The sequence below is a fragment of the Melanerpes formicivorus genome, unplaced genomic scaffold (assembly GCF_026170545.1).
Source record: "Melanerpes formicivorus ecotype bairdi unplaced genomic scaffold, bMelFor1.0.p_v2 SCAF_39, whole genome shotgun sequence".
NCBI classification, from domain to species: Eukaryota; Metazoa; Chordata; class Aves; order Piciformes; family Picidae; genus Melanerpes; species Melanerpes formicivorus.
In genome coordinates, this window is record NW_027142391.1 from 1,691,819 (window position 1) to 1,706,384 (window position 14,566).

The 14,566-nt window shown below is 48.6% G+C and overlaps 2 protein-coding genes across 2 annotated transcripts in view; one reads left to right on the plus strand and one right to left on the minus strand.

Moving 5' to 3' along the window:
• Positions 1-4,536, minus strand: part of PLCH2 (phospholipase C eta 2) — an 85,625-nt gene extending 81,089 nt beyond the window's left edge. Inside the window, exon 1 of the mRNA XM_068158195.1 lies at positions 4,400-4,536. The gene's annotated coding sequence lies outside the window, so the exon portion shown is untranslated. The remainder of the gene's footprint in view (positions 1-4,399) is intronic.
• A 4,827-nt stretch (positions 4,537-9,363) lies between these two features.
• PEX10 (peroxisomal biogenesis factor 10) lies at positions 9,364-14,326 on the plus strand. Its single transcript, XM_068158201.1, has 6 exons — positions 9,364-9,514; positions 9,804-9,884; positions 10,340-10,743; positions 11,488-11,663; positions 11,957-12,092; positions 14,089-14,326. Exons 1-6 carry the CDS (start codon positions 9,403-9,405, stop codon positions 14,158-14,160), a joined length of 981 nt encoding a protein of 326 aa, XP_068014302.1. The 5' UTR covers positions 9,364-9,402; the 3' UTR covers positions 14,161-14,326.
• The last annotated feature ends 240 nt before the right edge of the window (positions 14,327-14,566 follow it).

Sequence of the window (14,566 nt, forward strand, 5' to 3'; positions counted from 1 at the left end):
ATCCAGAAATGAAATCCACTTCAGTGGTTTCTAAGTGTAAACAAAACCCACCCAAGCCAGCCTGAATCCACACACCAGAGGCCAGCTCTAAGTGGGCACTGCAACAATGGGTAACCCTCAACTTAATCAGAGACCCCCTCCAATGCCAGAGGAGTTCATCCAAGTCTTTCCAGCACTTTCAGCCATCTAACGGAGCCTACCTCCAGCTCCACTCACAGCCAGCTACCTCTGTACAGCCCAGAGTGGTCACATCCTAGACACACCAGATCAAGGAGAAGAGATTTCACTGAGTTCTTACAGCAACCCCAGCAGACAGCACATTCCAGAGCCCTCTGCTTTTCACTTTCTCCTCTTCTAGGCACCTCTGTTGTTTCCCCAGGCTCCATTCCTTGCTACTTTCCCTTTTCTTTGTAATAAATAGAACACAAATTAGATGTTTTCAGGTAAAGGCAGAGAAAACTTCCAGAAAAACACATTCCAGCATCTAAGGGCACTAGGAAATCTGGAATGGCAAGCTGGAGGGGGGCATGCTGACACGGAGAAGAGGCAGGGAGGAGCCTCTTTTAAGTGATTTTCTAGTAACTAGTCCTGCAAGGAGAGCTCTGAAGAGGCATCCTCTCCTCAGCAGATTCCACACAAAAAGTGGTATTGCAAGTTTCTGCATAATGGCCTTTGGCAAGCAGCACCTGGAGGGGATGGGAACTACACAGGTTTTGCATCACTTTCAATCTCTCCCAGGAATGTTAGCATGTAAAGCTCCTTTACCTTCCCATGTGATTTCCCTCTTTATTTCTGAGGCAACCCAGAGCTCCCTGGCAACTAATAAGATGTCAAAAGATTCTCCAGGAGCCATTCCCTAATTAAATGGAAACAAGTGAGGCTGTGATAAACAAAAAAGGCAGGGCCAGATGGGAGCCAAGCAGACAAAAGCCAACCTCTCAAGCTGCATGCTGCATTTTTCACCCAAATGGATTAGAAACCTCACCCAGCTAATGCCTTTGGGTCCAAGGACATGGAACACTGCACCTCTACATTCACTTCAGTGCTTGGGTTTGGTTTTGGGTTGTTTTTTTTTCATTTAGATCATATTTGCCTGAAATCCAGCTTCAGATGGATCAAAGGGTGAGCTAGGCTTGCAGGCTAGCTTTGAGCAGCCAGAGGCTTAGCAGCTAACTTCATACAGAGCTCTTCTCATCTGTGCACTTGACTGAAGTATATTTGATTGTGGCCATTCTGCACCTGAGGAAATGGTTCTTGACATGCAGCCTGCAACATCACCTCCTCATCCACAACCCCATCCTCTTCATTTCCTCAGCTCTTCAGTGAGCACTGCAGAATCTTGGTTCAGCTCCTACTTGAAAATGAAAGAGTTTTTCAAGTGTGGGCTGCAGCCATCACTGTTCCTTCACTGCCTCTTTCAGAGCCAAGGTCCTCAAAGCCCTGTGGCATTAGACCTGCTTGTTTTGATGTCTGCACTCAGAGTGTCTATCAGTGCTGCACAGACTGCCATGCTGGCTGCCAGACAGCACTGTACAGATAAACAATGGGGAAGGAAATCAGCCCTTTGCCTAAGCATGTGCAAAGGTCTGTCACAGCCTGCAGTTCTACAGGTACCTATCCAATGGCTTTCCTGGGTACTTAGATGTGCTGAGGGCAAGTGCTCCACTCCCACAAAAGGGGGGGCAGATTAAACAATGAATAAAAGGTTTGGAAATTCCCCACAAACTCAGAGTCTGTGTTCTGAGCAGCAGGGTGGAAGTCCAGAACCTCACAGTGACTCACAGCAAATACTGGACTGAGATGTTCCACCAAGTGGTCACACTCAGAGGCCAGGGCTGGAGCAAGACTTGGCTCATGTTGTAGAGACCTTTTCTTCACTCTCATCACATCTTGGATGCATGGTCTATACCTGCTACCCATTTCACACAGGGCACTAAGAAAGTTCACAGTATGGCTAGCCAGGAAGGTTTGCTGTCATTAGGGAGGCTGGCAGTACCAACAGGAGCTGAGGTTAGCTCACAACCCAGCCAGGGCAGTGGAAGCAAGTGAAAGACAACTCAGGCATAACACTGGAGAATCAATTTCAGTAGTAAGAGAAGATTAATTCAAGCCTGCCGTGGGAAGCTGAGGGTCATTTTAGAGCTAACAAACAGAACTGCATGACAAATGCACTGCACCAAAAGCAGGTGACCCTTACTAACTGAGAGGCTGTCTTCACAGACACACACAAATCTCTTCAGCCTCATCCTATTATCCAGGCTTATTCATATATCCTAGATATCAAGCTTATTTAGACTGTCATTTTCCCAGCTCTGGACAAATTTACAGGACTAACAAGAACAAATTGGAAAGGTTGGACCAGATGATCCTTGAGGTCCCTTCCCACCTGGTATTCTGTGGAATTTCAGGGACATTCACAAGTAAGTTGGCCTCTCTGAACTCTATTTAGGAAGTGAATGGCCTGTCCATGCTATTTTAAAACCAAAGTAAGGTTGAGGTGTTCTGAAACTGTGCACACAGAACCCCAGAGCCACCACACACTCCATAGCTTTTACTCCTAACCAAGAGTACAGATTCCTTACAGAATTATTTCAGCCTTCTACCTCTACAGTCCTGTGTGATAGGTGAATGTCATCAAGCTCTCCCACTGGGAAGAGCTTTCTGCAGCACCATTCACTGAGATACTCTCAGACAAGTTAGTGTAAGCATGGAGCAGCTTTTAATTCAGCACAGACAACACAAATGGTGGATGCTACATGAAAAAATAATCCAACTAAAAGCCTTTTCAGCTAAGGTAAAATAAGCTTGGCCATAACCAGAAAGTTATCTTCATTTTTGCAAAGCCAGAACAAACCCCAACCAACAGCAGGGAATGACTGAAAGCCTTGCAGTGGTCTCCAGGGCATGAATTGAATGGGCTCCACACAAATTTACAGGCAAGACTGAAGGGTCATTTACTTACCAATGACAAGGCAGGAGTTAAAGAGTCCACATACCTGTGGCCCTAGAAGACTTCTGCTTCTGTAAGATGAGAACCTCCAAGGCTTGCAAGGACAACCAGGGGAAAAAGTTACCTCTCCAAGTCTAATGTAAGGATTAGACTAACAAAAACTACTCAGGTTAAAGGTTCTCCTGGCTATAGACTACCTCAGGCAGGTGATCAGGATGATTGATTCTTTGGGCTGGGAAGGATCAAAATGCATCACATGATAGGAGCTGATCTTCCCAACAGAGTCATGAAACACAAGAATCAGCATCTCTGGCATTTCAAGATTCAGTGGTACAGGCTGATAATAAACACAGGACAGGAGCAGATCTGGTGAAATGTTTTGCTTATTAAATGCAAAAGCCTGCTGTCTGCCATGGCAAAGGGATCCACTGCTGGTTGTGGTCTCTGTGATCAACCCTCAGTGCCCAGAGGGAGACAAGGAGCCCATGTACTGAAGAGCTCAGGGACAAGTGAGCATTTATTCATCTGTTCTTCACACACTCATGCTGGATTCACTACAGAGCAGTAGCTATGGCACCAGGCAACCTTGCCCACATTTAGATAGCCAACACACTTCAGCAGCAGTCACTGACCTTCCCTCATCACCTCTGGCCTTCATTTGGCCTAAACAGTTCCTCACACCTCATCTCACTAGGCAAAAGAGAATTCTCCTCAGTTCCATACACCCCCACCCCCTCTCCCTGCTTCCAGTAAGAGCAGAGAAACTTCTCTTATCAGACACCACTCTGAACACTTGGACAATGAAGAAATCATTTGAGCTGGATTCTGAAGATGGCAGCAATTCCCTTTCCCACACTCAGGAGTGAATCTTATTCAGCTTCTGGTTTGCTGTCTGTTGGCTTTGGTTTGGCTTTTTTTCTGTCTACCGTGAACCAAAACACAACTCCAGAAATCACCACCCTCGGGAACTGGGCTGTGTTTAAACTCTGGAGCCCAAGGCATCTGAAGCCTACACAGCACAAGTAATTTGCCCATCCTTATTCTGCCATATCTCTGCCATCATAACCCACACTTGTATGCCAGGAAAGAGCTGGAAATTCCTTCTCAACAGCCCAAAACGATTATGAAAAAAAGAAAAGAGGGAAAATGGTTCCTGAACATTTCCATGAGTGAAAGCTTGAGCAACATAAACCAAGCAGTAGGCATCATGCTCTCTCCATGCTCTTCCTTGAAAAAGGGGGGGAAAAAGGCAAAACCAAGAGAAGGCAGAAGCAGTAGTAGCAACCTCTGTTGCCCTGATGGAGCTTTGTCATATCCCTGCAGCAGGACAGTACCAAATTCGCTGCTAACTTCTAAGAGTGAGCAAAAAGTGTTAGAAGTCAAAATGATTCCTGGAAAAGAAAGCAGCAAATTAAGATAAACCAAAAGGCAAAGCAGAACCCCACACACCTTTGTTTCTCCTCTCTGGGCAGTGCAGACAAACTGTCCCAGCTGCTGGTGCATCGGAACCTTCATCAGTGTGACACACACAAGACCATAGAGGCGGCGAGGGAACTGCAGAGGCTGAGAGGAGGCTCCTCCCCGCCTTTTACAGGCTAAGGGCTCTCAGCTCACTGATCACAAAGCCGCTCTTACAGTCCTTATTCAAACAGTTCAGCTCCAGGGTAACAAGTTCAAAGTGGGAGGAGGCAGGAGGCATCAGAGGGTGGTAACAATCCCGAACAGACTTCTCCTTCCTTTTCCATCTGCAGAACCTGTTCTTCAGGTTGGAAACTGAAACATCTGCCTGCTACCCCGTCTGAAAGCCCTGCTCCAAACCTCCTCTATCCTAACAGGTCTGCAGAGGCAAAACCATATTTAATACCGCACAGACGAGCAGCATGTGGGAGGAAAAGTTAATCATTACTGTGCCCAGAGTTTGTTTTACATCGTGGACTTCCTTCTGTTAGGGTCAGTGAAGCAATTCACTCCCTTATCAGTCTGTTATAAGGGAAAGTGGGAAGCACGCAATGGGGATAAAGTCTGTGCAGACGTTTGTCTTGCAGAAGCCTCAGGAAAACACAGCAGCAATGGCTTTGTTCCTGCCCTTGCCACTATCAATCAGAACACAAAGCAGAAGATTTTTCTTGCAGTGCAACCTGAAGCTGCATGGGCAAGGAGACAGAATACTGGATTGGAAGTGCTTCCAAGTCCCTGGCTGCTCCATGTCATATCACTGCTTGGCGTCCCAGTTGACCCCATCTGCCAAGAGGAGGCAATGGCATCGATTTAGGACATGGTTTAGTGCCATAAAGGAAGTATGGGCACATCATCACTGCTACACACACATGCCAGTGCAGCTTCCCATGTGAAAGACTGCAGCTGCCTAAACAATTCACCAGGCTGGAAATTGAGACATGGAGAAGGTAACCACAATAGTCAGTTACAAGGCATGAGAGGTCCAAACAAAGTCCTGTCCTGCTCTCACCTGCACCTTTCAGTGCAAGCAAGCAGCTAACAAAACCAGAGGTCAGTTCTCCTCAGTGACACCACATGAAAGCTGCCTCCCCAGAATGGAGAGGTTGTGTGAGGTGGTGTCAGCTCCTCAGCTCAAAAACAAACAAACAAACAGACAGGTACTTGGAATGATTGTTTTCTCTAGATGTGGCCAACAAGAGGAGGATCTATGCTTAAAGTCACACTCCACACAACCCCCAACAAACCATCCTGACGTTCAGGACACAACAAACTCCATTTAATTTTCCAAATGAAAGATGGTGGCATACAGAGGAGTTCAACAGAGGGCTTAACATTTGTGGGAAGAGAGGCTTGGCAGCCCAGAACCCCAGGTGATAAGGAGCAGTTAATGTGTGAATTCAGAAGCATTAGGAAATAATTAATGAGCTGACCCCAAAGTGTGATGCACAGAACAGACAATGCACACAGAACTGAAGCAGCTACCACAGGGCACTGCAAACTGCCTACAGCTTGCTATTAAGGTCAGTTTGGGTTTCCTGTCACAAAAGGTAGGAACAAACCCCACAAGAGTTTATTGCTTCATCCTCACAGCTATTGGATAAGCTTTGTCCTGTTAGAAATAACTACCCCCATTAAAGAGGATAATTTACCCCACACTCCCCCAAAGCAGCAGCAGTTTAAGGAATCAAAACCTGACCTTTAGAAGCCTACACTTTTCTTCAGCTTCATAAATGGCTGCCAAGCTAACAAGGAAGTGCTCAGCAGCTAACAGCTCATCCTTGCAAAATGAAGAGCCCCACAAACCTGGAGTCCCTACCTCCTGTTTGGTTTACTTGTCATAGAAAACAAGAAACTAGTTACCTGCTTCAAGAAAATGGCAGCAAGCATTTCCCCTGCACAGGCAGCAAACTTGGCTCTGGTGCTGAGCACCCCTGAAAAATGATACCCAGCACTCTAATCAACTTCTCCAACAGCTGCCCACAATCATCACATACTATCCTCACCTGAGTGAGTAACTCTAGCCAAATAGCACCACTTGCTCCCCACTCCACCTACATCTGTGTTCCAATTCCTCAGGTGCAGCCAATTTGAGATCTTGGTTGCTGAAGGCCATCACAGGGCATGAGCTGGCAATGGTCACTGGCAGCCCAGAAGGCAGCTGTGTGTTGGGATACATCCAAAGCAGGGAGAGCAGCAGGACAGGGAGGGGATCCTGCCCCTCTGCACTGTTTTGCTTTGGTTTCTTTCACAAGGGCTTGTAGTGATAGGACAAGAGGGAATGGATTGAAGCTTGAGGAAGGCAGATTGAGACTGGAGATTAGGAAGAAATTCTTGACAGCAAGGGTGGAACAGGATGGCCAGGGAGGCTGTGGATGCCTCTTCCCTGGAGATGTTCAAGGCCAGGCTGGATGAGGCTTTGAGCAACCTGGTCTAATGGAAGGTGTCCCTGCCCATGGCAGGGGTGTTGGAACTGGATGATCCCCAAGGTCTCTTCCAACCTAAGCCACTCCACGAATCTCTGAATGACACAAGACCAAGGAGATGCTGCCCATCACAGTCAGTGGAAAGACAAACTGTGGTTAGGAGGCACTTGTTGCACTGCCTCTGCAATGCTGAAGTAACAACAAACATTTCTGGGGTGAGAAGGTTACCAGGGCCTCTGATATTACTCAGCCTTCCCATGAGTGAATTGAAACTCTGAACAAAAGTCATTCAAAAATTGGTGAATTTGGCATAGTTTTCAGTTTCCTTTTTAAAAAGATATAATTTAGCCTAGCAGCTTCGAGTTTCTTAGCTGGGGACATATCAGATCACCGTGATACCTCGAGCCCTGAGTGGGAAGTGCAGGCTAGCTGTGCAAGTTTCCTGCTCCCTATCCCATCTCTCACGGCGCGTTTCCTTAGGCAGGTGCTCCCTCTGCTGCTTCACTGAGGAAAACAAACGTTTGACGATTTTCCCTTGGTTGCATTAATTGTATCATAGTATCATAGTATCATTCAGGGTTGGAAGGGACCACAAGAATCAGCCAGTTCCAACCCCTCTGCCATGGGCAGGGACACCCCACACTAGATCAGCCCGGCCAGAGCCTCACCCAGCCTGGGCTTAAACACCTCCAGGGACAGGGCCCCAACCACCTCCCCGGACAGCCCATTCCAGGGCTTCACCACTCTCATGGGGAAGAACTTCCTTCCTCACCTCCAGCCTGAATCTCCCCACCTCCAGCTTCATTCCATTCCCCCTAGTCCTATCACTACCTGAGATCCTGAGCAGTCCCTCCCCAGCCTTCCTGTAGCTCCCTTCAGATACTGGAAGGCCACAATGAGGTCACCTGGGAGCCTTCTCTTCTCCAGACTGAACAGCCCCAACTCCTTCAGTCTGTCCTCACAGCAGAGCAGCTCCAGCCCTCTGCTCATCCTCCTGGCCCTGCTCTGGACACCTTCCAGCACCTCCACATCCCTCTTGTCATAGGGGCTCCAGACCTGGAGGCAGTACTCCAGGTGGGGTCTCACCAGGGCTGAGCAGAGGGGGAAGATCACCTCCCTTGCCCTGCTGGCCACACTTCTCCTGCTGCAGCCCAGGATCTGATTGGCTTTGTGGGCTGCAAGTGCACACTGAGAGCTCCTGGTGAGCTTTTTGTCCACCAGCACCCCCAAGGCTCTCTCCTCAGGGTGTAGCTACAGACTGAACAATTTGCCATTTAATTTGCTGCACACCTTCCACACACCAGCAAACAAAAACCTCAGGTGCACCTGGGGCAAGGAGGATAGAGGAGAGGGATGTCTTAACTGTAAGATTCATCACAGCTTTATTCATCCTCCACAACTTTTGGTGCAGCTGAAGGAGAGCTTTGCTGTCACAAACTGTGTGGCTAATAAAAAGCTACTGAAAACTAAAAGGACTGCGGATACCAACTCGACCTGGCTGTGTTTGTGTGGAGGTTGCATTTCCTTCTGCTTCTCTGCACTGAGGGGAAAAATAAACAGCAACAACTCCATGTTCCACCTGCTTCACACCATTGCTGCAGTATTAGTTGGCAAACCCCTCTGGAAGACGCCTAGTTTAATCCAGGTGAAAGCAGATCTGGCAGAAATTTTTAGCTTCCCCTTCACACAAGCAGGTTACAAACCTGGATTTATAGCTCCCTGACTTGAAAATCTGCTAAGATAAAGACTTTGACCAAACCAAAGGCGTCCCCAGGACTGGGTTTGGGCTGTCTCCATCTAGAAGCCGACAAGCCTCGTGACAAGGAGGCAGCAGGCAAGGGCTAAATGAACAAACAGCCACCGAGACACCGCCGAGAGCCGTCTGCCAGCAGCACTGGGCACTGGGCTCCTCGCACCTGGCTTCACTCATCTCTCCCTCTCCAAATCTCACCTTTTACCAGGGCATCAACCACAACGGGAGGCTGTCCAGCTGCCACAGAGGGCTGCTCGGGGACAAAGAGCTCCAGCCTGGGCCCTTCACGGAACGGTGGTGGCTGGAAGGGACCTCTGAAGGTCATCCAAACATCCCTGCTGGAGCCGGAGCGCCCGGTGTGGAGCACCCAGCAACACACCCAGCTCGTGTTTGAAACTCTCCTCTCTGGGCAGCCTGATTTAGTGCTCTGCCACCCTCGAACTGAAGATTTTTTCCCCTTATTTTTAGGTGGAAGCTGCTGTGTAGGTTTGTGTCCTTTGCCCCTTGTCCTGCCTCCGGACGCCACTGGGAAAGCTGCCTGCATCCTCCTCACGCTCGCCCTTTAGATATTTCCAAGGGCTCAGGAGAGGCCTCCTCAGCCTCCCTGCCTCCTCCCGCCCGCGCAGCAGGGGCACCTTGCAGCCGAGGCGCCGGCAGGGCTGGCACGGAGCCCCCCGAAGCTTTCCCGGCGGCCCGTGCACCCCGCCCGGCGGCCCGCGCGCCGCATCCGCTTCCCGCCCTCTGCCGGGATGACGTCACACGCGCGCGCCGACGCCATACCCCCGCGCCGCGGGAGTCGCGGCTTCCCTCCGCGCGCCATGGCGCTGGAGGCCGCGGGGCCGGCGCGGCTGGTGCGCTGCGGGCAGAAGGATGAGCTGTACCGCAGCGGGCTGCGGAGCGCCGCCGGCTCCGCGCTGCACGGCCTCGCGGGTAACGCTTCCCGAGGCGGGCTTTGAGGGGCTAGGAACGCTAGGCTCGGTGCTGCGGGCGGGCGGGACGGCAGGGTCGCGGTGAGCTAGCTGAAGTGCGGCGGTAGCAGCGCGCCCGCCAGCTCCCTGCTGCCTCACGGCTCTCGGGTGGGGTGAGGGAGGTGGAGCGAGCCGTCGCGGCAGTGCTCACCCAGAGCTGGGGTGTCTGGAAGAGATTCCCGGAGGAGGGCTTGGATCTGCGTGAACTTCACATCAGTCACTGCAGTGCTTCTATGATCCCTGCCCTGTAGGTGCCAAGAAGTGGCTGGAATGGAGGAAAGAGATTGAACTGCTTTCTGACGTTGCCTACTTCGTCCTGACCACGTTGTCAGGTAATTTCCATTCGGCATTGCTCCTAACAGCATGAGAAACGAGCTGTCTGTCCTGTGGCAGCTGCTGTTTGTTGGTGACCCCCAAGCGGAATGAGGTTGCTTAACAGTGATTTTCTTTCATGTAGGGCTTGGGTTGGTTTTCTACAAATGCCTTTTATTAAACGTGAAGCAACTAAATTGTCTGAATTTTGAGTTCAAATAGTACCAGCTCTTTCCAAAGTGAGAGGTCTGTTTTAAAAGGGAGTGCATGAAACTACATAAAGAACTATGCCAGCTTCAAGCCTAAACCCATTGCAGATAGCAATGCTGCAGATGCTGAAGCAAACATCTCATTCAACAGAACAAAACAGCACCTGTGTCTGAAACTCCAAAACCTGCTGTGTTCTGACCAGAGCAGTTCTCAGCACTGCTCAGCCACACAGAGAGTGACACTGTACCCTGTGGTTTTCTGTTAGGTTATCAGACCCTGGGTGAAGAGTATGTCAACATCGTTCAAGTTGACTCGACCAAGAAGCGAGTTCCTTCACTTCCTCGCCGGGCACTCTTCGTTGCTCTTCACACTGTGGTGCCCTATTGCTTAGAAAAGGGACTGCTGCATCTGGAGCAGGAGCTGCAGGCAGAAGCTGAGTCCAGCGCCTTGCAGCGCACCCCAGCACGTGGATTTTCCACTAGGACCTTGATACGAAGCTGGATACAGAAAGAGGTTGGGGTGCTGACAGAAGAGCAGAAGAGGAGAGTCCTCCAGGTCGTGCATGTCCTTAAGCAATGCGTCCCCTTGCTCCACCGGCTGCACCTGGCGGTGTTCTACATGAGTGGCACTTTCTATCACCTCTCCAAAAGAATTGCAGGGATCTCCTATGTAAGTTGATGTCTTTTGCTTGAAGGTGGTGTCCACTGCCTATTTTGGTCTCCTTTTGGATGCCACATGTGTGAAATCTGGCTGCAGCTGACTGTAATAGGGGCAGAGCAGACTAGGTGAGAGGGAGAGGTTCAACACTGTGCAGAAAGGTTCTGAGCCCCTGCGGTCCAAAGGTAAAAGCTAAGAAGTGTGACTGCACTGCAAGCAGTTAACAGCCTTTGTAACTTCACCATCTAGCCTGGTCTGCCTTCTACACATACCCAGGAAGTGAGAAGTGGCTTAAGAAATCCATGGGAAATACTTTGATACAGTTTTGAACACAAGTCAGTAGAGGTTTAGATACAGTGTCTAGATGAAGAGCTCCATTTCACGTGGTCCTTTCAGTAGCTTTCCAAAAGACATCACCCCCAGGCCCAGAAATGTGTAAAGACACAAGACACCTCAGCAATTCCCAGCATCCATGTGGCAAAGAGGTGCCTGACTGCTTGCTCAGAGCTACAAAACAAACCCAAACAGACTGATGCAGCAGGGCTGATGGGCAGACAGCCAGCTCAGGACAGCTGATCCCTGCACAAACAGCAGTTAAGTGTAGCCTGACTGAATGAGGACATCTCCTGAGAGACAGCAGGTTGGTAAATCCCAGAAGCATGCTGATCTTTGGACAGAAGCAAGAGTTTACAGAGGGGGGGAGAGGAGGCCTAGTTTCATGGAGCTGCAGTAACAAAGCATCTCTGAACTCTGCAGCTGCGTTTTGGAGGACTGCAAGGAGAAGATCAGAGCATTCGATCGAGTTACAGGTTCCTGGGAACAATTTCACTCTGCCATCTTCTTCTAACCCTTGGGATCCAGCTGTACAGCTTCAAACAGAAGCAGAGAGCAAGGCAGGACTGGAAGCTGCACCGCAACCTAGCTCATCAGAAGTATGATTTTTACTTACTAGGAAAGGGGTGGAGGCAGGGGTGGGAAGTGTGACAGCTCCCACGAGCAGGGAGAACACTGCAGTGATGCTTTGCCTTAAGGTAGAACCTGGTCTAATGCAACACGAGATGCATTCCTCACTGTTACAAGCACCTCTTAGATGTCATACCTTGACTTTGTGTCCTTGAGACCTTCCCAAGAAGGGTTAATACTTGAAGAAGGGGCTCACTTTATGGCTGTGTTTATCAAGTATTTCTCACAAGCATGCTAAATGAAATTCATCTATGTTGATTAGAAACATGAGCAAGGAAAAGGCCCCTGGGCACCACTCCCACTGCACTTTGTGTCTGGAGCAGCGGAGACACACGACAGCCACGCCTTGTGGTCACCTGTTCTGCTGGGAGTGCATCACTGAGTGGTGCAACACCAGAGTAAGTACTGAAGGACAGAGCCTGGAAGGGGTAAACATGATGAAATTTCTACCTGAAAATCCCTGTCAGCCTAGGTGTTGAAATAAACCCCTCCAAGCACTAAGACACCCCACATCCCCACACCACAGCTAACCAGGACCTGTAGACTTTAGTGAATGCCTGTGCATTACATGGGTGAGGTAAAGAAGGTGAGCAGTGTTCTGTCCCAACCACTGAAGTGCAATTGGACTGCTGGGGAGGTCAGACATAGAGGCACTTCCTTTACCTACAGACCCAGGCTGTAATTCTGACTGCAAAGAAACAGCAGAAAGAGTGAAATGTTCTGAAGCTTCCTTCAACTCATTTCCAGTATAAAGGAATAAGGAAGTTACAACTAAACTGAGCTGGGGTTCGTGCATGGGATTTTAAGCCTGGCTTTTGCTCTGGACTCGTGAAACATAATAGAGTTTCATGCATGAAGGATTTTAGAGACACTGGAGTAAGACATTGTCTGTTTATTGTTCTCTGAAGAGCTGACAACTGCTTGCCAGAAATAAGGCATCCAGTGTTGCTAGCAAAGAGAGCCTTCGCTACAGAGGCCATCTCTGTGCTACAAAACTCTGCTGTATTACTGCAGCTGGTTTAGAAACACTTCCATTTTCCTACACAGATACTAGTTGGGCTGTGGTGGAACAGAATTGGGCAAACACAACTCAGAGAATTTGCCTAAGATCTAAAATCCACCATGGCACTAAAACTGGTCTAGCTAAAGGCCTGTCTGTTAGTGCACCAAGGTTATACCTCTGCAAGCTGTTAAGTTCTGCACCATTTGCAGACACCATCTGGAATGCAGCTTGCAGTGAGCTCCTGCCTGCCTGACACAAATTAGGAAACATGAAGAATCATTTCAGATTTGCTTATGAAGATCAAGATACTGTTCATCAGTCTTGCCCAAGTGCTGCCACAAGCTCTCCTAGAAACTTTGATCTAGCTGCAGGGAAAGAGAGATCATCTACTGAGCTACCCAGATGTGTTTTCCCAGGTTGTGAAAGTAGGTGTTGGACAATCAGATCTATTTAATCCCTTGTTTGTCTAACAAACCCTCCAGCATTTTCCCAGCTTATCAGCTCTTTGGTTCTGCAGAGAAATGTAATGGAGGCAGCAAATGTTGCCAAGCTTCAGCTGGGTGTGTAGGTCCAGCACACAGTGATCCACAAGTGGGAGGTGGTGGGACTCCCTTCAGAGACCACATTAGGGCATTGTCTGCATTGTTGTCAACTCTAAAGGTGTCTCAGATGCACACAGCTGGAAGTGAACAGGACTGAAAATGCCTTACAGAGAGATTTCAGAGCTGGAAACATCCATTCACTGTAACTGCACCTTTGCCCTAAGAGCTTGCTGACTTAATTTACTACTCCCTGTTCAATGTCCATGGTGCAGGATATTTTGTTTCAGATACACAGACTTAATCTTGTTTTTTCTTAACACTGACAACAACTGTTACTACTTCAGTAGCTTAGTCTTTTGACACCTGCTGACTTAATGATTTTACTGCTGGATTCACCAAGCAAAGACAGAAAAAAGAGAAGAGCTCCAATTTAGTTCTGTAAGAACATCTGATAACCCATAGTCTGTATCTTTAAAATACTCTCTCTGGTACACATAAATGAATGTTTCCTCCTATTTGTTCTTTTGTGATTCCACTTGTTAGCAAAATGAAGCAGCAGTATTGCCACCTAGATTCAAAACCAGCCAAACACACCCCAGAAGAACTGTTGTTAAGCATCCATCCAGGTTTCAAGCACCCATTTATCACCTCAAGTTACTCTTTCATTTGGGGTAGTTTCCAGTGCTTTACCTGGTTAAGCTTGCACCACAAACTGGGCAGGAAATGAAGGGGGTTGTAGCTATGGAACTGATTGTTTCCTGGAATTAGCTAAAGAGTTGTATTTGGGGCTTTTTAACCTCTTAAATGCAACAATTCAGTATATCTGACTAATCTCTTCTCTTTTTGTAGACAGAATGTCCACTCTGCAGAGAGAAGTTTCATCCTCAGAAACTGATCTACCTACGTCATTACCAGCTGTGAAAGGAAAGTGTTCCATGAGAAGGGCCTCAGCTCTCAGAGCCTTTATGAAGTTGTCATTCAGCCTGAGATAGCCCAAGAAAAAGACTTTATTCTAAACCTGGTGCCTGCCTGGGCAGGGTGGCACTTCCATTCCTGGTTTACAGAATAAATCTGTTTCTGCCTCTAACCTTTCTCCCCATGTGATTCTTGACCAGATTACAAATGCCCCTATGAACAGTGCTAACTGCAAGGGGAGTAATTTTCTTCCCTTTGAACAGTGAACAACACAAATCAGATTCTCATTCTCTAAATGAAAATGGGGAGAGCAAGTCTTCCAATTTTTCATAGCATGCTTAAGGCCTTAGTAAATCTGTGCCCTTTCTAAGGTCCTCTCTCCTGTAACATAAAGAGTCCATGGTGCAGGGGA

Coding starts and splice junctions, on each gene's coding strand:
- PEX10 (XM_068158201.1), top strand. CDS start 9,403: ATGGCGCTGGAGGCCGCGGGGCCGGCGCGGCTGGTGCGCTGCGGGCAG. Junction 9,515..9,803: donor CGCGCTGCACGGCCTCGCGG/GTAACGCTTCCC, acceptor CCTGCCCTGTAG/GTGCCAAGAAGTGGCTGGAA. Junction 9,885..10,339: donor CGTCCTGACCACGTTGTCAG/GTAATTTCCATT, acceptor GTTTTCTGTTAG/GTTATCAGACCCTGGGTGAA.